The sequence below is a fragment of the Mchenga conophoros genome, linkage group LG20, assembly GCF_057382185.1.
Source record: "Mchenga conophoros isolate Kocher_MC1m ecotype Shallow Benthic linkage group LG20, M_conophoros_male_GT1.1, whole genome shotgun sequence".
Lineage (NCBI taxonomy): Eukaryota > Metazoa > Chordata > Actinopteri > Cichliformes > Cichlidae > Mchenga > Mchenga conophoros.
The window spans coordinates 21,484,254-21,504,642 of NC_140545.1; the positions used below are offsets into that span (position 1 = coordinate 21,484,254).

General features: G+C 36.9%; 1 protein-coding gene and 1 long non-coding RNA gene across 2 annotated transcripts in view; one reads left to right on the top strand and one right to left on the bottom strand.

Annotated features, from left to right (window-relative positions):
* The window catches only part of LOC146550752 (immunoglobulin-like and fibronectin type III domain-containing protein 1), a 30,198-nt gene extending 13,465 nt beyond the window's left edge, over nucleotides 1–16,733 (bottom strand). The window contains exons 1-21 of the mRNA XM_085260294.1: nucleotides 16,608–16,733; nucleotides 16,023–16,098; nucleotides 14,686–14,745; nucleotides 12,407–12,529; nucleotides 12,153–12,292; nucleotides 11,926–12,025; nucleotides 11,605–11,647; nucleotides 11,298–11,469; nucleotides 9,806–10,010; nucleotides 9,160–9,432; nucleotides 8,790–9,050; nucleotides 8,225–8,329; nucleotides 7,963–8,115; nucleotides 7,049–7,171; nucleotides 6,766–6,882; nucleotides 5,722–5,844; nucleotides 5,451–5,567; nucleotides 4,865–4,989; nucleotides 3,358–3,499; nucleotides 2,931–3,224; nucleotides 2,398–2,694 (exon numbers count right to left, since the gene is read on the bottom strand). Coding sequence (XP_085116420.1) covers nucleotides 2,398–2,694; nucleotides 2,931–3,224; nucleotides 3,358–3,499; nucleotides 4,865–4,989; nucleotides 5,451–5,567; nucleotides 5,722–5,844; nucleotides 6,766–6,882; nucleotides 7,049–7,171; nucleotides 7,963–8,115; nucleotides 8,225–8,329; nucleotides 8,790–9,050; nucleotides 9,160–9,432; nucleotides 9,806–10,010; nucleotides 11,298–11,469; nucleotides 11,605–11,647; nucleotides 11,926–12,025; nucleotides 12,153–12,292; nucleotides 12,407–12,529; nucleotides 14,686–14,745; nucleotides 16,023–16,068 — 3,019 coding nt within the window. The 5' untranslated portion in view covers nucleotides 16,069–16,098; nucleotides 16,608–16,733. The remainder of the gene's footprint in view (nucleotides 1–2,397; nucleotides 2,695–2,930; nucleotides 3,225–3,357; nucleotides 3,500–4,864; nucleotides 4,990–5,450; nucleotides 5,568–5,721; nucleotides 5,845–6,765; nucleotides 6,883–7,048; nucleotides 7,172–7,962; nucleotides 8,116–8,224; nucleotides 8,330–8,789; nucleotides 9,051–9,159; nucleotides 9,433–9,805; nucleotides 10,011–11,297; nucleotides 11,470–11,604; nucleotides 11,648–11,925; nucleotides 12,026–12,152; nucleotides 12,293–12,406; nucleotides 12,530–14,685; nucleotides 14,746–16,022; nucleotides 16,099–16,607) is intronic.
* On the top strand, nucleotides 185–1,102 carry LOC146550754 (uncharacterized). Its single transcript, XR_014890212.1, has 3 exons — nucleotides 185–216; nucleotides 825–899; nucleotides 1,011–1,102. It is a non-coding gene; the product is annotated as an uncharacterized LOC146550754 (long non-coding RNA).
* Nucleotides 16,734–20,389: the final 3,656 nt, after the last annotated feature.

Consider the following 20,389-nt stretch of genomic DNA (forward strand, 5'->3'; position numbering starts at 1 on the left):
TTACACTATCACGAAACTAATATTAAATTCATCGAGTCTGCTGTTTTCCAGCTTTTACTCTTTATCGCGTCGACTGCAGATCAGTGACAAGTAGCGTACAGAACGGAGCTGGGCAAGTGGCTCCTCCTACTTTGCGCGCTCCCGTGAATGGGGAAACAATTTTTGACGGGGGTAACTACTTTGGCACAACACCGGCACACAGGGACAAATTCACTGGTAAAATTTGTTGTGGCTGGTTATATGTACCCGTGCCTGTATTTTCTATAATTAACTATAAAATCATTTGCATTGATACAAGCTACTTATGCCACTAAATTATTCCACTAGTATAAACTTGAGTCTTTTAGGACCGGAAACTGATAAAACAGATGCTTGTTTAGCTATCCGTTTTAAGCTAAAGCCTAAGCTATAACTTCATGTGTCATTAAAATTCCTCTATGAAATACAGAAAACAGGCGAGCTTAAGTCCATAGGTGGGAGTAAAGAAGTACAAATACTTCGTTACTGTTTCAGGTATCTGTACTTTACTTGAGTAGGGTTTTTTTTTTGTTACTTCAACTCCCTACTTTTTTAAGTGTCTGTACTTTGTACTCCTTACATTTTCAAAACAGGCTCGTTACTTTTGTTTTAAAGCATTTGGATCGAGTTATTTCGAAAAAACATCAAACCGATTTCAGAGTAAAAACAGAAACAGTCACAGAAACACATCAATGGCAGTTTGTTTATTAATCACCAGAGGATGTAGCGTAAAGAGATATGACGTGTGCCAAAGTCAGGATATTTTTCTTTCTTTTTTGTGTGTGAAAACATCGGAACTACTGCAGGTGTCTGTAAGTTGCGGTCCTTAAGCATCTAACTCGCCCTACAGAAGATCAGCGAGCATAGAGGGAGTGACGGAGGTAAATTCAAATGCAGCGTTTCTGTAAGCTAAGGAAACACACAAACTGTTTGTGTGCAGTTTAGCAACAAAGTGTGTTGCTAGCTAAAGGTCCGGCTGCTGTATTTCACAGGGAGAGAAAAGAAAGAGAGCTAACTTCACTCAGAGATGGAGAAAGATAAGAAAGACCGGACAGGAGAGAAAGAAGAGAGGTTAGATTAAAGGTAAGGACTGCTCAGTTGTATTGTATAAAGTAGAAATGTAAAGCTTACATTTAAGTCATGTTTTTATATCAGATATTTGGGTCAGTACATGGGATTTTTTTTAATATTGTGAAATGCTGCAAATGAAATTGAGACAGACTAAGTGTTATTTTAAAGGTTGTATGAAAATACTTTGCAGTGTAGTGAATTTAAAGTAAGGAAAAGTGTGTGACTGGTGCACCATGGCTGCGGTTTCATGGTCGGTTTCATGGCCAGAGTAAGGTTAGATCAAGTATAGCAGAGAATTGTAGATGAGTTTTAGCAGATGATGCTTAGATTCATTAACTAAATTCCACCTTCATACCCACTTTAAAGAATCTAGAAAAAAGAGCATAAACAGTGTACTGTCAGTGTAGAGCAGTGGTAGGGAACTCCAGGCCACAAGAGCCGGTGTCCTGCAGGTTTTAGAACTCACCCTGGGTCAACACGCCTGAATCCAATGATTAGTTCTTTACCAGGCCTCTGGAGAACTTCAAGACATGTTGAGGAGGTAATTTAGCCATTTAAATCAGCTGTGTTGGATCAAGGACACCTCTAAAACCTGTAGGACATCGGCTCTCGAGGCTTGGAATTCCCTGCCCCTGGTCTAGAAGGTGGAAATGAATTTGACTTTGAATCTGAAAAGGACTGAAAAGGCTGGTCATGTGGCTACACTGCCAGGATCATGTTTTATAAATTAAAAAGAAAAAATGCTTAGTTTTAACAGCTGGTGAGAATAACTGGATTCAGGTGAGGACCATTTCAGGCTTGTCAAAAATGACAAGTCTAGCCAGTATTTCTGCAAAGCTGTACAGACAGATGGTCCAGAGGGACACTTTGAAGTATTTTTCAAGCAGATCTGCAAACAGTAAGTACTTTCTTTGCATTATGCTGTGCAGTGGTTTGTGTGTGTTATGTTTTAGCTGTGAGCTATAAGAGAGCGAATGCTTGTTTTAACCGTTTTATAGTTACCCACTTTGTAGCCTATGTGCCATCATCACATATACACTGTATATATCTTACAAGTAAACTGATTGGGAGATCACATTTGGCTTTTAACTGTATGTCAGCAACCTGAAGTTTTGACTGGCAGATTTTTAAACCTTTTTGAAAACTGGTGACAGTGAGCAGTCACAAGGTCGTCTATTTGGCATTTCATAATGAAAAGCTTCCTTTTCTGTTGAAGACAAATGAATCCCACAATAAAAATCAATATATGAAGTTTGCATTCTGTTATTTCTGTGTGATTGAGCTTGGTGAGTAGTCAGCTTTGCTTACCAAGTGTGCCAGCTTGCATTTCCTCAGTTTCCATAACTTCGCTTGTGCCTTCTGCAGTCACTGCTCGGATGCGGTAACAGTATTTCCGCCCTCGCTCTACGCCTGTGTCTCGGTAACTGGACACACCTGGTATTTCCGCTATTTTCTTCCAGGTGTTTCGCCCCACTTGCTGACGCTCCATTATGTAGTTAATCACTGGGGAGCCACCATCATCCTTTGGAGGGCGCCATCTAAATTCAATACATGTAGCTGAGCTCTCTGTTACCTCTGCAGGACCCAGAGGTGGGGTTGGTTTGTCTGAAATGGCAATAAAGTTTTATAGAAAGTATGGAAATACATTTACAATGTTCATAATAGAGATAGTATTTACGTAGAACTAATAATTACAGGACTTTTTAACAGAAAAACAACTTTGCACAAGTTTTCAAATCAGTTGTCAAATATATTATGAGGGTATGTCAGTCGAGATTTTTACTGCTGTTTGAAACCTATATTTATCTGTTCAGCTTCTGCATTGTCCATAATTCACTCACCAAGCACAATAAGCCGTGAGAGTGCCTCAGTGAAGCCGTGTTCATTTTTTAGCTTGATCTTGATCTCTCCTGTGTCCTTCCTCTGGCATCTGCTCAGAAGCAACCGGCTTTGGCTTGCAGATTTTTCTATCCTTGTATTGTTGTCATCTTGGAGCTCTTCTCCTTCTCTGAACCACTGAATCTTTATGGGTTTGTGTCCAAGAAAATGCAATTTGAAGATGGCATTGTGCCCCACTTTAACTGTCTTTGGCTCAGTAAAAGCACTGAGGTCTTCAAGGTCAAACCTGGGAGGATCTAAAGAAGTTTTTAGGAGTTGGAGAAGTATTATGTTATCCGTGATCTGCTTCAACATTTCTTTATTAGTATGTCTGTACATTTTCCATTTAAAGTTTGCAAAATGTCATGCTTTAATGAGCAGTTCTCAAACCTTTGACATTTATCATTGCCTCTGTTTTACGGCCATCTGCCTCAAAACGGTATTTTCCAGAGTGCTCTTCCGTGCACTTGCTTATGACCAATTTATGAATTGGCCCATCTTTAGTTATGGAGAAACTTTCATCTTGGAATATCTGATAGGAAAAAGAGCAAACAGTTAAAAGTAAAGAAAAATTAGGCTTTCAAAGGGGGCTTCTTGTCCAGCTGTGTGTCTCCCCCACATGGGCCTAAAGTACTTGAACACTCGCAAAAGATTTGAAGTAAATTAAAGATGAACAGCTGTTCAGTGAAACCGGTGATGATTTTCAGACATCAGTAATGACACTCTTTATTTATTAAATGTCAGTTTTGAGCTTTTAAAAAATTTAAAATACATCAATAAGGAATCAAACCTTAGCGAGGAATGACAGAGTGCTACATTTACATACAGTTAGGTCCATGAGAATTTGGACACTGACAGTGTTTGTAATTTTGCCTCTGTACACCACCAAAGTAGATTTTAAATCAAGATGTAATTTAAGTAGAGACTTCCATCATTAATTTAAGAGGTTCAGCAAAATGTTGCATTATGTTTTGGAATTACTGTTTTTTTTTTTTTTTTTTTTTTTTTTTTTTTTTATATATATATAGTCAGCTTATTTCAGATACTCAAAATTAACTACCACAGGTAAAAATATAAGAATAGTTGGATAAATATCCCATCCTATCCTGAAGTTTAGAGGGGTATCACCAAAAGCTGTGTTTCCCACCTAAACTCTTTTAGATGTTTTCAGTCTTATCTGGTGTTCTTGTTCTTCAGCGTAACCAGTGGTTTGCACCTTGTTGCACCTGTCAAATGCAACTTTAACACTTGAAATCAACTCCAGATATTTTATATGCTTAATTTGTCACAGAAAATGTAGGAACAAGCTCCATCTGGCTATGAAACTGCTTGTTAGTGAATTGTCCAAATATCTTTAATCCTCTATAAAGGCTATAGGCAAAGCTACTGCAAAGCTAAAAGTTTGCACTTCAATGCACAGCATTTTGTTAGTCAGTTCGTTGCAAGAGCGAGCTTGCAACAAACTGACTTCATTCAGGAGATGCAAAGACAGAGAAAAGACTAGAACAGACTGGAAAAGAAGGGGATCTAACAGGGATGAACAAGAAGCAAGAACTTTAAATATAAATATAGTACTCAGAGGCTCTCAAGAATCTGAACACAAGGACAGTATCTCAGAATTCTAAAGAACTAAACAACAAGTCTCAGGACAATCACAGTGTTTGCCAAAAAAATGTAACTGTCCAAATACATATGACCCTAATGCTACTTTAAAAAAAAAAAAAAAATTATTTTGTTGCTGTTACAATGGACCTGTTTTCTTTTTTTTCTCAGTTATGAATTCGTTAGGCATGGTATGACAATTTATTGATCCACTGTCACAGTAACTTGGGTGTGTGGGTGAACACAGAACTGTACCAGAACAGAAATATAACATGTATATGTTTGTTTGACTAACCTGTTTGCCATCTCTGAACCAGGCTCCTTCACAGTCTTCACTGCTAAGCTTACATGTTAACTCAGCGATCTCATTGATGATCGCACTGACATCAGTCAAACCACAGATGAACTGAACTCCTGGATCTAAGAACAGTTAAAATGATTTTTGGAAAATCTTGGGCATGAAGTGTGACACCAGTCAATACACTTTAATGGATTTTGGATATTGGTAGATGAAATAAATTATAAATGTATAATCTTACAACAACAAGTCTTTTCTATCTGTAGATCAGTTTAGTTTAGTTTAATATAATAGTTTTATTTAATTTTTTTCTTTTCCATCCACAAATAAATAGCTGAAACTTTAATGTTTCTTTCACTATCTATCAACAAGTTCAGAATGTTGTTCAGGTATGTTTATGCGGGTAAAGGTAGTCATGTCTGTGTTAATAAGACAGAAATACAGTGGAATAATTCAGCTAATTGAGTTTTACATGTTTAAGTGTTAATCAGTTTAGTTAAACAGATTATTAATTAAAAAAAACATCAAAAAACAAAAAAGAAAAACCCTTCTGGTTTAGAAGAATTCTTTGTCTCCAACTTACCAACCACCAAATCTTCGATCAGAGGGGCGTGTCTTTTATGCCTCATATGTGTTGAAGATTCAGTCTCATCCTCAGTCTCGTCACACCTAATGTCGTCTTTCAGACTTGCACTTTCACCTTTAAAACAAAAATCTTCTCTCAGCTAGAAGAGTTCTTTCAAAATCATACCATATATGGTTTTAAGCAAAACATATATCCTTGAGTTTCCTCATGGAGGAAATTGAATCATACAAATTCCCCTTGCAATGCCACACTAATTGTGCTCCCTTACCATCGAGTGCATCCTTTGGCTTTTGGTCTTGCTTTGGAGAAATTGTGTGCTTGTCCTGGTCAGTAGCGTCTTCATCCTCATCATAGCAACTTGATTCATTTTCACTTGCTAGTTCTTTTGGATCTGTGTCAGGTATTACATGCACAACTTTATCCAGTGAATTTTTAAGTAATAATTTTGATGTTGATTTTGTTCTGCTGCATTTTATTTTCTTTGATTAATTAAGAAAAATATAATTTAAAAAGTGCTAAGGGACATCTTTCTGAATTTTTACACTATTGAAGATAAAGCTTCTATGCTAACTGTGTCATTTGAAGCTTTGACAGCAATTCTCATGGTGCAATATCACTTAAACTTAAACTGTTTTACAATAATAATTCACGACTATAATTTACAAGTGCAAATAGAAATGGCCCAAAACTTTGTAAGGGTTTGAAACAAAAGTCTCAGATACATATTGGTTACATTTTATTAAAAAAATACAAATGAAAGAAAATTCATTTTGTAATTCAATATTACACAAAAACTGACAATAATAAAGCACTGACATCAGTCAAACCACAGATGAACTGAACCCCTGGATCTAAGAACAGTTAAAATGATTTTTGGAAAATCTTGGGCATGAAGTGTGACACCAGTCAATACACTTTAATAGATTTTGGATATTGGTAGATGAAATAAATTATAAATGTATAATCTTACAACAACAAGTCTTTTCTATCTGTAGATCAGTTTAGTTTAGTTTAATATAATAGTTTTATTTAATTTTTTTCTTTTCCATCCACAAATAAATAGCTGAAACTTTAATGTTTCTTTCACTATCTATCAACAAGTTCAGAATGTTGTTCAGGTATGTTTATGCGGGTAAAGGTAGTCATGTCTGTGTTAATAAGACAGAAATACAGTGGAATAATTCAGCTAATTGAGTTTTACATGTTTAAGTGTTAATCAGTTTAGTTAAACAGATTATTAATTAAAAAAAACATCAAAAAACAAAAAAGAAAAACCCTTCTGGTTTAGAAGAATTCTTTGTCTCCAACTTACCAACCACCAAATCTTCGATCGGAGGGGCGTGTCTTTTACGCCTCATATGTGTTGAAGATTCAGTCTCATCCTCAGTCTCGTCACACCTAATGTCGTCTTTCAGACTTGCACTTTCACCTTTAAAACAAAAATCTTCTCTCAGCTAGAAGAGTTCTTTCAAAATCATACCATATATGGTTTTAAGCAAAACATATATCCAGGAATATATCCTTGAGTTTCCTCATGGAGGAAATTGAATCATACAAATTCCCCTTGCAATGCCACACTAATTGTGCTCCCTTACCATCGAGTGCATCCTTTGGCTTTTGGTCTTGCTTTGGAGAAATTGTGTGCTTGTCCTGGTCAGTAGCGTCTTCATCCTCATCATAGCAACTTGATTCATTTTCACTTGCTAGTTCTTTTGGATCTGTGTCAGGTATTACATGCACAACTTTATCCAGTGAATTTTTAAGTAATAATTTTGATGTTGATTTTGTTCTGCTGCATTTTATTTTCTTTGATTAATTAAGAAAAATATAATTTAAAAAGTGCTAAGGGACATCTTTCTGAATTTTTACACTATTGAAGATAAAGCTTCTATGCTAACTGTGTCATTTGAAGCTTTGACAGCAATTCTCATGGTGCAATATCACTTAAACTTAAACTGTTTTACAATAATAATTCACGACTATAATTTACAAGTGCAAATAGAAATGGCCCAAAACTTTGTAAGGGTTTGAAACAAAAGTCTCAGATACATATTGGTTACATTTTATTAAAAAAATACAAATGAAAGAAAATTCATTTTGTAATTCAATATTGCACAAAAACTGACAATAATAAAGGAATAAACAGTTTTTCCATCTGTACATCAGTGTATTGGGGTTGCTGTGGCTCAAGAGGAAAGTTGATGCTTAGATTCCTGGCTGCTCCACTCTGCATGATGGGTAACATACTGAACTCCAAGTTGCGATCTGATGTATTAATCAGATTATGAATGTGTGTGAATGTTAGGTACAAAACATCAGGTGCAGGAAAAAGTGCCTGTATGAATGGGTGGGAATAGGTAAATGGGGCATGCTGTATAAAGTGCTTTGAGTGCTTAAGTGGAGTTGAAAAGTGTTTTATAATTTATATCTACATATTTATATCTAATACACATAAGTATAAATCTTGAATAAGATATAGTGCATTTTCATGCAGTCATTCAGCCCTTACCAGATGTTTGTTGTTTCCATTGGACTTTCTTTCTTTTCATTTGTTTTTTGACAGACCCAGTGGAGTTATTGTTTCTATCAGATTCCCCCAGCTCTTGTTGACTAATGGTAAGCATTTGAGACTGTTCTGCATCCATAAATTTGTCAGTTGACTCTGGACAGACACAAAACAAGATTAAAGGTCAAAATATTTATTTACATATTTAGACTTTTCGGTCTATAACAAGGGAATGGACACACGTACTGCTTTGTATGTTTCTTACCAATTACTCTGATTTCTGAGTCACGACTTTGTTTTAAGTATTTTGATTTAGTTGCATGTCCAGTGAAGTTCTTAGTCTCCTCAGAATAATCTTCTTGATTTTCACCTACCAGTTAGAAATAAAAAAAATGGTGATTTTTTTAAAGTCGAAAGTCTTTTAAAAATATTTGTTTTTCAGAGAAGATTTAATTTCCAGCCTGCACCAGTACCAGTAAGCAACTATGTCATACTTAATGCCACTGAAAAATAAAAGATGGCTTATAGTTGGGTAACCAAATATTAGCCAGGAACGACACAAGTTAATACACTCTGTTAATCTTTTGAAATAAGTAGCAGTAAGCGTGCATGTTTTATCATCAGCACAGTTTTAGCCACACTGCCTATTCACTGCAGTGCTGGTAGTAGAAATGCTTTGGTAAGACGTGAAGGGTGAGACAGAATATGGGACTGATAGGAGTGATAGGACAGTTTAATGGAGTTAATTTTAAGGAGATAATAGATTTTGTTGAGTTTTTGCTCCAAAGGACAGGGAGGGTACTGGCAGAGTCAGAAATACATGTTTTTACCTTGTCCAGTAACTTTACTGTATTTTCCACCTGTGCTTAAGATTAAAGTCAGTTCTTCTAATGCCAGTTCTTCTAAAGATAGTTTGTCGGTTATATGTACTGCTCCGTATTTTGCATTTACTTCTGCCAAGAGCTTCTCCATCTCCCCTTGTATTTTTAGTTGCTGCTCTTGGGCCACTTTCTCAATGTCAGTCCGTGCTCCACGAGCCACAGTAGTTTTACGGGGTCTCCTCTCACCACCAGGTGCAGGATTACTGTCAGCTTAAAAGTTAGAAGTACAACGTAATTAGTTATCTAATAATAATAGTAATAATAATAATGATGATAATATGAAAATAGCAATGGTTAAGGTAATGTTATACAGTGATACCTTCCACAACCAACCAGGCATTGCAGGATGTATTGCCAACCACAGCGGAATAGATGCCTTTGTCCAGCATCTGGCAGTCCTTGATGAGGAGCCTATGGATGAGTTTGTGGTCTGACATAGTTAAATTATATTTTTCTCCATCCTCCAGGATGTTGCCTTTGCCCATCCATGTGATGTTAGGTAGCGGGTGTGTCAGGACACACTCAAACAAAGCATCCTCCCTTTCTTCAGCTTTAATCTCTTGAATTTTGATCACAAAGTCGACTTTGGAAACTACAAAAAAGTAAAATATTATATTCATGTGATTTTCTTTTTGATATAATATATGTATCATCAGTATTGGTCATCTTCTATTCAATTAGAGAATGTAGAGAACATTGCAAGACTATTATTTGGACATGATTGTGTGCTTCAGTACATTCAGTGTCAGCTGTTAAAGTTATGTTACTGGATAAATATAATGGCTACTGTCTGCTTATGGGCTAGTCAGTAAATTTTTACAAGCTTTAGCATATGCACATTTGTTTAAAGTCGAATGTACAACAAAAACAATATGCAAATGCCCAAATGCTTATGTTCTGAAGACTCTTTTTTTTTTTTTTTTTTTTTTTTTCCAGGTCTAGCCATAGCTGGTTTTTAAACCTACATTTAAACTCTGCAGGGAGTATGAACTTTTCAGGATCCATTTGAGGCAGCCCTGCATTTCGAAGGTTGGCCTCTTGAATATCCCCCTTACAAAGCTCTGTGTCCTTTTGCATCAGGCCATCAATAGAGAAATTCGTTGTCCTTCCAACACTCTTTAGACTGTGTTTCCCTGTTTCATTTTCATCATAGGGAATTATATCATCCTGCTAGGTACACAGAAAAAAAGAACCTTCATGTCATGATGAATAGCAATGTGGTATAATGATACGACTTCTATAAAAATTGAAAAGTACACTGTGCTGGAAGCACTCTTTCATCAAGGACTACGGAACTTTATGATTGCATGTATTATGCGTTTTTAATGAAAGTCAAAATTATCAACATTTTTCAGTTGTTTTGAAATCACAGCTCCAGCGTATTTCTGACTCATTTACTGCTTTGTATATTACTTACAGTACTTACACACAGTACAGGAATCAGCAAATTGATATCTCTGACCTGGATTGTTGGTTACTATTTTAGGAAATTAATACAAGCATTTTTTTTTTCCTTTTTTGGTCCTAAATGAAGAGATCTCAGAAGTGAAAGGAATGCAGTTAATAATATGAACACTTAAAAAGATGATATATGCCTATGGCTAAGTGTATACACTCACTTTAGTAGGTAATGATGTTTGGCCCTTGGTTAATGCAAAGTTTAACAATAGAAAATCGGAAAAAGGTTACTTCTTCTGATGAGTCTCAATTTCTGCTGCAGTATTCAGATGGTATAGGATCAGATTTTCAAAGCATGAGAGCACTGATTCATGTTGTTCAGGCCGGTAATGGTGTGAAGGGGGCATTTTCTTGGTGTACTTTGGGGCTCTTAGTACAAATGAGCCATTCTTTAAATGCTACAACCTACCACGTCCATACCTTTATGACTGCAGTTTACCACTCTTTTAACATCTGATTCTAGCAGGATAACAGGCTTTGTCACAAAGCACGGATCATCTCAGCCTGGTTTCTTGAACATGACAGTGAATTCACTTTACTCAAATGGCCTCCAAAGTCACCTGATGTCAATCCAATAGACAACCTTTGAGATGTGGTGGAATGGGAGCTTTGTTTCATGGGTGTGCAGCCCGAAAAAATGTGCAGCAACTCCAATGCTATATAATCTCTGAGGAATGTCTGCAGCATGCTGTTGATTCTATGTCATGAATAATTCAGAGGGTACAATGGGCTCCAACCTGATACTAGTAAGGTACCTAATAAAGTGGCTATTGAGTGTAGTTAATAGTTATTCTGCTGATGTCATATTTGCATTTGAACTATCAACATATTGTTGCAATGCACAGTATGAGCTTGGTGAGTATTCAGAAAGTGCTTCATCAGCAGCTGAGTCAAATAATAATTGCACTCCATGACTGACACCTCAAGAATTTACTTATTAATTCTGAGTTTTAGAGATTAAGATATCGTATCCAGTGTGAGAGTTGGGTGTTTTTATACCTTCCTCTTATTTTGTGATTTCTCCTTCTTCTTTTCATCCAGTTTCTTGAGAATCAAATGTAAGTCTTTAACACCAAATTCTGAACAGATGCGCTCATAGTCGTTCCGGTCAGCTTTTAACATGGCATCCCAGAACCTTTCATCAGATTCTCCATCTGCTCTCTCTACTTTACTGAAGATAACAGGAAAATATTAAATGTAATGTATTTAACTGTCAAAAAAAAGGATCAGTTAGGGAATTAATCCTTATATACTCCTGCAGAAATGTCCTCTTTTAAAAAGTATTTTAATAGGTTACAGTTCTTACCTCTTCTTCAGCAGTTTTCTGAAATCTGCTGGATTTGTTGAAGCTGAAAACAGCAAATGAAATTCAAGTTTTATTTAAATAAATACCAGTTTAAAAACACATTGAGTCCTATATCATTTTTGTAATAAAAAAATAACAGAACTAGGCCCTTAGACCTACAGTGTTTGTCTTGTTTTTCAGTGTCTGTCATTATAAGCTTAAATAATAAGAAATGTTAAAATCTACAAGAGCACTCCACCAATAGAAAAACTCTTCCAAATGCACACTAAAAGAAAGAAAGTACAGAATCCTCTTTAAAAGTATTTAATGCTCAAGACTTACCCTCAGTCACAGTTAATGTTGTTGTGCAGACAGCTTTTCCATATTCGTTTGCAGCAAAGCATTTGTATGTATCTGTTTCTGCAACAGACACTTTGTGAATCTGGAAATATTCATTTATGTGTCAATTCACATACAAATACATTATAGATCAATACATTCATGAGAAAAAAAACAGTATCAGTACTAAATACTTCAAGATCATCATGTGGAATAATTTATTCACTCACCTCTAATATATGCTCCTCAGTTAATTCATCATATTTAGTCTGAAATTTTTCCTTATCTGAAAGAGTTCCCTTAGCTCTTCTCCATGACACATCTGGTTTTGGATCCCCTGTCACCACAGCCTTGAAAACAGCTAATTTTCCTAAAAGACATGTCTTCTGTTTAATAATGTGAAAGATATTGCTGAAACCAAAAGCAACAATATCTTTCACTAATGGATCAGTTTTAATGGTCAGTTATAATTTAAAGCACCCACCTTTCTCAATAGTTACTGCCACTGGTTTACACTGGAAATCAGGGGTGCTTTTTCCTTCTGGCATGTTTACTAAATACTGCGTGATCATCACTCCAGAGGTCTTAGATCTCTTCCGAATAGCAGCTAAACAAAATGGGGGGGGGGAAATAAGAAACTGAGTTAATCATAAGAATTAATCATGAGTTTGCTGGTTTTGATTGAACTAAACGGATTTCTTTTTTGCTACCAGCAGATGTCAGAAATGTCAAACATTTTCCCAGTGACAATTAGTGTGTTGACAGCAACAGTAACTTTGCAAATGGAAAGTACAGTGCATAAATCTTACTGCTTTTGATTCCAGGTTTAGTTTTCAGTTTTTCTAAGTTATACCAGCTCTAGTAGCACGTAGGGTAATCAATTTATGTTCCTTAATTTTGGAGATGTGAATAGTACAAAATCTTGTCTGTCGGCTATGGTTCACGGTAACATCTATCGCTTGAAAAAGAACATGATGTTTTTCTTGGATATCTTAAATGTGTATTGCTTTAGAATGGTACTTTACATGGTAATTAGGACAAAAAAAAACTCTTAGAAAACACCAGTTTCACAAAGCTGAAGGCAATGTCCATACCCTTTTTTTTTTTTTTTTTTTTTTTTTTTTTTTCTTTAACATGACTAACATCCAAAATTTAAATATCTTACATGTTGAATTCCCCTCACTGTCCACTTTATTAGGTAAACCTTTTAAACTCCAGCGTGGACCCTCTTTTGCTTTCAAAAGTGACTTAATTCTTTGTGACATAGATTCAACAAGCTGCTGTACACATTACCCTTGGATCTATAATGATATGATAACAGCACACAATTGCTGCAAATTTGTTGATTGAACATCCATGATGTGAATCTTCCATTCGACCATATCCCAGAGTTCCTCTTTTGGACTGGGATCTGGTGACTGTGGAGGCCATTTGAATACGATGAACTCATTGTCTTTTTTTTCAAGAAATCGGTTTGAGATGACTTGAGCTTTGTGACATGGTGCATCATCCTGCTAGAAGCTGGAGGCTGTGGGATCGACATGGTCAGCAAGAATTCTCAGATTGGCTGTGGCCTTTAAACAATGGTCAGTTGATACTAAAGGGCCCACAGTGTGCCAAGAAAATGCACTCCACGGGACATACAGTACCATCCGAGTCTCATCAGAGAAGCAAGTCTTCAGCTGTCCTATGTTGATGAGCCAGTCTGATTTGTAGCCTTAGTTTCTTGTTCTTAGCTGACAGGAGCTTCACCCAATGTAGTCCTCTTGCTGCTGTAGCCCATCTGCTTTAAGGTGCAATGGTTTTTGCCTTCAGAGATATTCTTCTACATACCTTAGCTGTAACAATGGCTTGAAGCAGTCTAGCCATTCTCATTTGACCTCTGGCATCAACAAAGCATTTTCACCAAAAGTACTGCTGCTCACTGGATATATTCTTTTTCAGACCATTCTCTGTAAACCCTATACAACCCTGGTTGTGTGGAGAAAATCCCAGTAGCTCATCAATTTCTGAAATACTCAGGCCAGTCTTTTCTTCCTCATTGCAATGCTTGGTTTATGAAGTGACCATGTCTACATGCCTAATTGCATTGAGTTGCTGCCATGTGATTGACTGATTAGATATTTGCATGAACAAGCAGTTGGAAAAGTGTACCTAACAAAGTGGCTGATAAGTGTATATAACATTCAGAAAAGCTTGATATATGGTATGTTCGGCAATTTCAATATAAAATAGTGACCCAGACAATTTATCGTCAAAAAAAATGTGCAGTGTGAATCTCTTCACAGTCAAATGTCAGCTTCAGCTCACATTCTGTACTAGACTATGGACTAATTCACTCAGTCATTTAAAAATCAGGCCATGAATGAATTCTGTGATCCTCTGCCTCCCTGCTTGGCAGCTGAACATTTCTTTATCAGGTTTTGAATGTTCAAAGACAAAGGATCACACAGGAGTCAGTAAAGAACAACATTAATCCAGGGATTAATGATTATTATGACAAGGACAGAAATAGGAGAGCTGCCACCCAATCAAACATGTCACTGCTTTGACAAGGTAGTTTTTCAGGTTATCAATACAAAGGTAAAACGGGTCACAAACAGACACAGCATTCAGTAATGCCTAATGTATTATTCATTGTTTTTTCCATTATTCAGCATAATGGCTCTTTCTCAGTATTATGTTGATACGGCACTCCAATGCATTGCAACCTCAAAAAACAGTAAGTTTGTCCGACAGAAAATAAAACAGTGTTCATTTCACCTGTCTTGTTTCCAGACACCTCATTAAAACGCTGAATATATTGATGAACAAGGGAGAAACCTGGGTGAAAAGAAATTACATTAGATCAGTCTCAAATACACGAGGGAATGCTGGTTTATGCTTGTAGGACAGTAGGTGGTATACATATGAAATTGTAAAAAGGAGCTGAAGACATAGTAAGGCATAATGTGGAAAAGGAAAACTCTTAAATGCCTGAATAAAACTCTAAGAGAGTTACAGTAAAAAGGCAGCAGACAGGTGACTTTAATCCAGGGATGTTTTCTTCTCATCCTCAGTTTCAAGCCTTAGAGAACAGACTTTTAGTTAACTGGCTAAATGTCTTTAAGTTCTTAATTTAAATTCTTAGTTCATTTTATAACTTAACGGAGAAACTGCTCTATGTAGCTTGTGGGTAGTTCCAGTGTTTTCATATGTGACACCACCTGGTAACAGTGCAAGAAAGTTGTGAACACAACATCGACATATTATTTAAGTTTTGTTTCTTGCCACCTGAAAATCCAATAATTGCTTTCCTTCAGTTCTCTTTCTGTTCTGTACCAACTCCTGAGGGAAATATCTGGCTCTTTAGCTGCTAAATGTTCCCCTATGTTCACCACCTATTCACTGATTGTGTCTGTCTGTTATTTGGTGCTAAGCAGGGCTTGTCCAGGGGTTTTCCTCTAGTTTTTCTATTATTGTCTTGAAGTCTAAGCATTACTCATTTTGCTTACAAATTTCAAAGTGTTTTTAAAGCCATAAATCTATCAGTAGGTACACCATATGGTGGTTTTCTACCTTCTTAATTGTTTATTTGACTGTAGCAATATGTTATGTTTTGGCAGGATTAGTGACAGCTCATTTCCCACCACTTTTGGTGATTAATTAACTTGTGCACAGTTTGCTATATATGAGACAGTAATTAAGTTTGCCTGTGTCAAAGATTAATGTAGGCTTTTATAACAGATAGTCGGTGCCAAATAGTTTTACCCCAAAGGCCTACTTTATTGTCAAAGCATTCACTCAGGATATAAAAATAAATTTTTTCTTCTATATAATGCTTTTGGAGAATTTTTAATAATACAACACAGCCTTGAATATTCCTGGCTGAAGTGAGGGCCTAAATCTGGCAAGGATTAAGCTTGTAAATAATTCAACAAATATTTAATTCTTTAGATACAATAAAGCCATCTCTTACACTTGGAACATTTTATCTATTGCAAAAATAATACCAAGAGAATATGACGGCAAATTGTGCCTAATAGTGATTGATATTTTTCTTCTTAAGAAGCATACATGTAATGCAAAACGAAAGAGTAGTAAGAATTGTAGTCCTTTACATTGTCTGTTTGCAGTGGTCCCCGTGCTCTTCCCTCTTTTCCACATTTTGGCAAGCGTTAACTGTCAAAAGGCGACCTAGAAATAGAAAGTGAATATGATTAATGCAACAGTAGTACTAGGAGTACTAGAGTGTTATTTTGCATAATCTTTGATTTGATAAGCAAGGATAATCCAGTGCATTTCTTTAAACTCGTGAGCCTAAACGCATTATATTAAGGGGTACTGTAGGGAAAATACCCAGTTAACATTTTCTGGGCATTGCTTTACAAGTGATGACAGCTTATGTTATGAGGAAGATGATGCTTTTGCATATATTATAAAAGCACACCAAAAAACAAAACAAACAAACAATAAAAGAAAACAAACAAATATTGAAAACAATCTCTGAGATTCACTGTTCTTCAGTAGAAACCTAATACTCCTCTGGAGGGCATCCTCTAAATACCCAACTTGTTTAGCTTCTGTCACTTCATAAACTGAAATCCACTTGGATATAATAAAGATGTGAAGGTTAACCTGTGGTCAGGATGTAGCTTTGGTCACACACAGTCTCAAACAGACAAACAGAGAAAAGGGTGTTTTACCTGTGTACCGCTCTGTGTTCACTCCCACTGAGACTGGTTTATAGATGCGTTATAAACTTGCTGCCTCCTCGTTTTCACTGGATATTAAATCCTTTGGGGGTAAAATGTTTGATTTTCCTGTCTGCAAGCTTGTGCCTAGGTAGTGACTGTCAAAGAGAGGCTTCTTCTGATTAGGCAGATGGATGCTCAGAGCGGGTGGGTTATTATTAAGAGGGAGTGGGTGGAGGGAGCGGGGGAGCTGGTGGGTCAATGGATGAGGTAAGGCAGGATGAATAGCCGAATGGAGAGGGAAGGGCTACCAATGACAAGTTAGTGGTGAAGTTTATCTCTCACTGCGGTAATTACTGATGACAGCACACTCATCTTTCACAGAACAGCTGCTGACAAGAAAATGATTGGTGAGTTCATTTTGTTTGTGTAGTCTCTGATTCTTACAGATACACACACCTGTAACTGTCACAGTGAAAGTATCAGTGGGGATTTTAATTCCAGTTAAGTAATTGTTCAAAATGTATTTTACTGGCTTTTTTTAAAGAAACAGATTTCAGTTTGAGCTATCATCACAGGCTGATTTTAACCATACTGTATTAGGAGTTGCATAAAATTTGCCATTTGAGTGGTGGCTGGCAGGTAACTGGTAAAGGCAGGCATTAATTTGGCCTATGAAGCTATGAAAAGAAAGTGACTCAAAGCCATATCTTTTTATTAAACTTTGAGGTGGTATAATGTTGAAACATATTCAGTTTAATCCCGCTTTGAACTGTACCCTTGTCTGGATATTAGTGAAGATCACATGTTGCGAACAAGGTACTTATCCCTTGTCTGCAATGTACTTCTTATGTTACGATATATTACATAATCAAGGTTATGACATTTATAATCCCAGCATAGCTCTGAAGCAGTTGTGACTTTGGAAAGGGAAGATCAAATGAAGAACAAGACTCTGATTGTCTCAAGGTCAAGCACCAGAATGTCCATTGCATTTGTCACACAACGATTTAAATTGTGTATAAGGGTCTTTAATGTGCAATGTGAAATGTGGACAACTTACAGTGCATGAAATTAATGACTCAAACAGATGTAACACCAGCCGGTTGTAAACATCAATAGCTGAATTTAACACACTTTGTTTGTGCAGTTGCTAATCTAATTTTCATATGGGAGGGAACTATATTTAATTCCTGTTATGTTCTTTCCATGGAAACCCATGTGTTTATTTGACTCGCTAACAGCATGGCAGTGCTGTTCAGTTCATTAGCCTGTTGGTCGTCTTGTACACTATAATTGTCTCAAGAAACAATTACTGAAGAAACATTGACCATCATATTGTATTTTAAGATTTATACTTACAGAGTCATATGAAGTCTTGACCACTCCCTATTTCTTTATAGTTTGCTTGGAAAATAAGTACAGTGATTTCTTGACACGTGCAAACATAAATGGAAATACACTAATAAGGTAAAACCAGACGTTTTACAATTCTATCCAGATTGAAAGTTGAATGACCACCTTTATTCTTTAGCACAGTATGAACTCTCTCAGGCAAGCTGTCTTGTCTCTTAGTTGAAGTAATCTTCAGGAATAGTTCTCCGACTGTACTTCTGCATTTACAATTCCATCAGTTTTGACATCTCCAACAACACTGGATGAAATGCAGCCCAAACCATGACAGAGTGTCTGCCATGTTTTACAGATTGCTGTGACTGATTTTCAGTTCTTGTGCAGTTTAACCTACCTCACCTTTTTCTTAAAGAAAATCTTAATTCACCATCTCCCACTGAGACCATTTCCAACGAGGCTTCAGCAAAAGGTAGCTGGATCAACAGAAGGTCCAGATTCTGTTCTATTTTTTAAGGACATGGCATTCAGGTACTGTTCATCTGCTGCTTAAGTCTGACTTCTTGACTTCTTTTTTTGCACAACCCTGTAAACATGAGTAGAAAATAAATATCCCGTGCTGCTACCAAAAACCAAGCATAATTATGTTATCGTGCAAATATTTGCATGCTGGTTGTATGTACAGTAGTCAAGGCTGACAAAGCCCAGATTAGACTGATGAAGTGACATCTGCGAATGCATAACTGAGCTTGAGAAGTTAAGCCAGTTATATCCTAATCTTAATGTTGCATAGAGGATAAACTCTTTTTGATGTAGCAAACAACACTGGCTTACCTATGGTACTAACTCAGTCCATGCAAAAATGTTGCTTCTGTATCTACAAGTGAACTCAATATTTTATTATGTAAACACCACATTTAAATTCTAGAAAAACTGATGCCACTTAAAACATGCACCCTGAGTTCTTAAAATATTCTGGTGTTGAACAAATCCTAACTCATAGTTCCACCACCTCTAATTTAATCAAATGATACTTTAAAAACTGTCTAGGGATTAAATAATAGGGGGAAAAACAATTTTGCAATTCATTTGGTGTCTCAAAGGAGCTTGCAAAGAAAAGCGTCTGGACTTCTTTAAGTTGCTTGAAGACGTTTCACCTCTCATCCGAGAAGCTTCTTCAGTTCTAAGGTCAAATGGTGGAGTATGCTGTACAGTGCAGCGAGGAATGCTCAGACCTCTACATTGGAGAGACCAAACAGCCACTTCACAAGCGCATGGCACAACACAGAAGAGCCACCTCCACAGGACAAGACTCAGCAGTCCATCTGCATCTTAAGGATAAAGGACACTCTTTCGAGGATGCCAATGTTCACATTTTGGACAGAGAGGACAGGTGGTTTGAAAGAGGAGTGAAAGAAGCCATCTATGTCCACTGTGAGCGACCATCTTTGAACAGAGGCGGGGGTTTACGACACCAACTCTCTGCCATCTATAATCCAGTTTTGAGATCCCTTCCCAGATGCCTTAACGCCCACTCACATCCTGGGCCATCTGACCTCAGGAATTCGCATGATAAGGTGGGGCCAGGTTTCACAATGAACACACCCGAAACTCTGGCTGATTGGGACCCACGCCCAGTTTCCCTCCTTGGCTCAGGCGATTAGAGGATCATCAGGGGGTCCTTTTGTCCCTCTGTGGGGGGATACTCCCACTAGGTTTATATCTGGGACTCTCCACCATTTGACCTTAGAACTGAAGAAGCTTCTCGGTTGAGAGGTGAAACGTCTTCAAGCAACTTAAAGAAATCCAGACGCTTTTCTTTGCAAGCTCCTTTGACTACGATGACCTGGATGACTGAGAACCTTCACAGACATTTGGTGTCTCTTTCTTGGTACCCATAGAATCTACTAGCACAAGGTCCAGTTGGTGCCAGCATTATGTCATGCTTGTCCTTCTACATGTAGTACTTCAAATATATCTAAATAGGCTCTGGAGCTCACATAAACCAGCTGGATTAGGAATTAAACCCCCTCAGCCTACCCTCCTTATATTGATGAAATGTCATGCTGCATAGCTTTCATTCCAGTCATGGGAAACCACAGAAAGCTGCCGCTGAGGTGCTAACTAGACAGCCTGGCCTGACTCTCTGTAGTGTAGATAGCTCTTCTGAGGGAAACCTCAACAGGACATATGCAGAGGTCTTGTCAGTCACTTTTCAATAAGGAGTGAATTTATTTCTAATGATAATAACTGGTGTAAAATAACCTATCCCAGTGATGTTTACATTTTTTTTCCTTTCACATCTTCATGATAAAGGATCTTTCACAAAGAAACATAGTTACTTTCCACAATAATGACATGATGTAACGATATGCAAAATTTATAAACAAATGTATGCCTTACAGTTTCAGGAATATTAAATGGCTTGGATGTCTAATTATCTA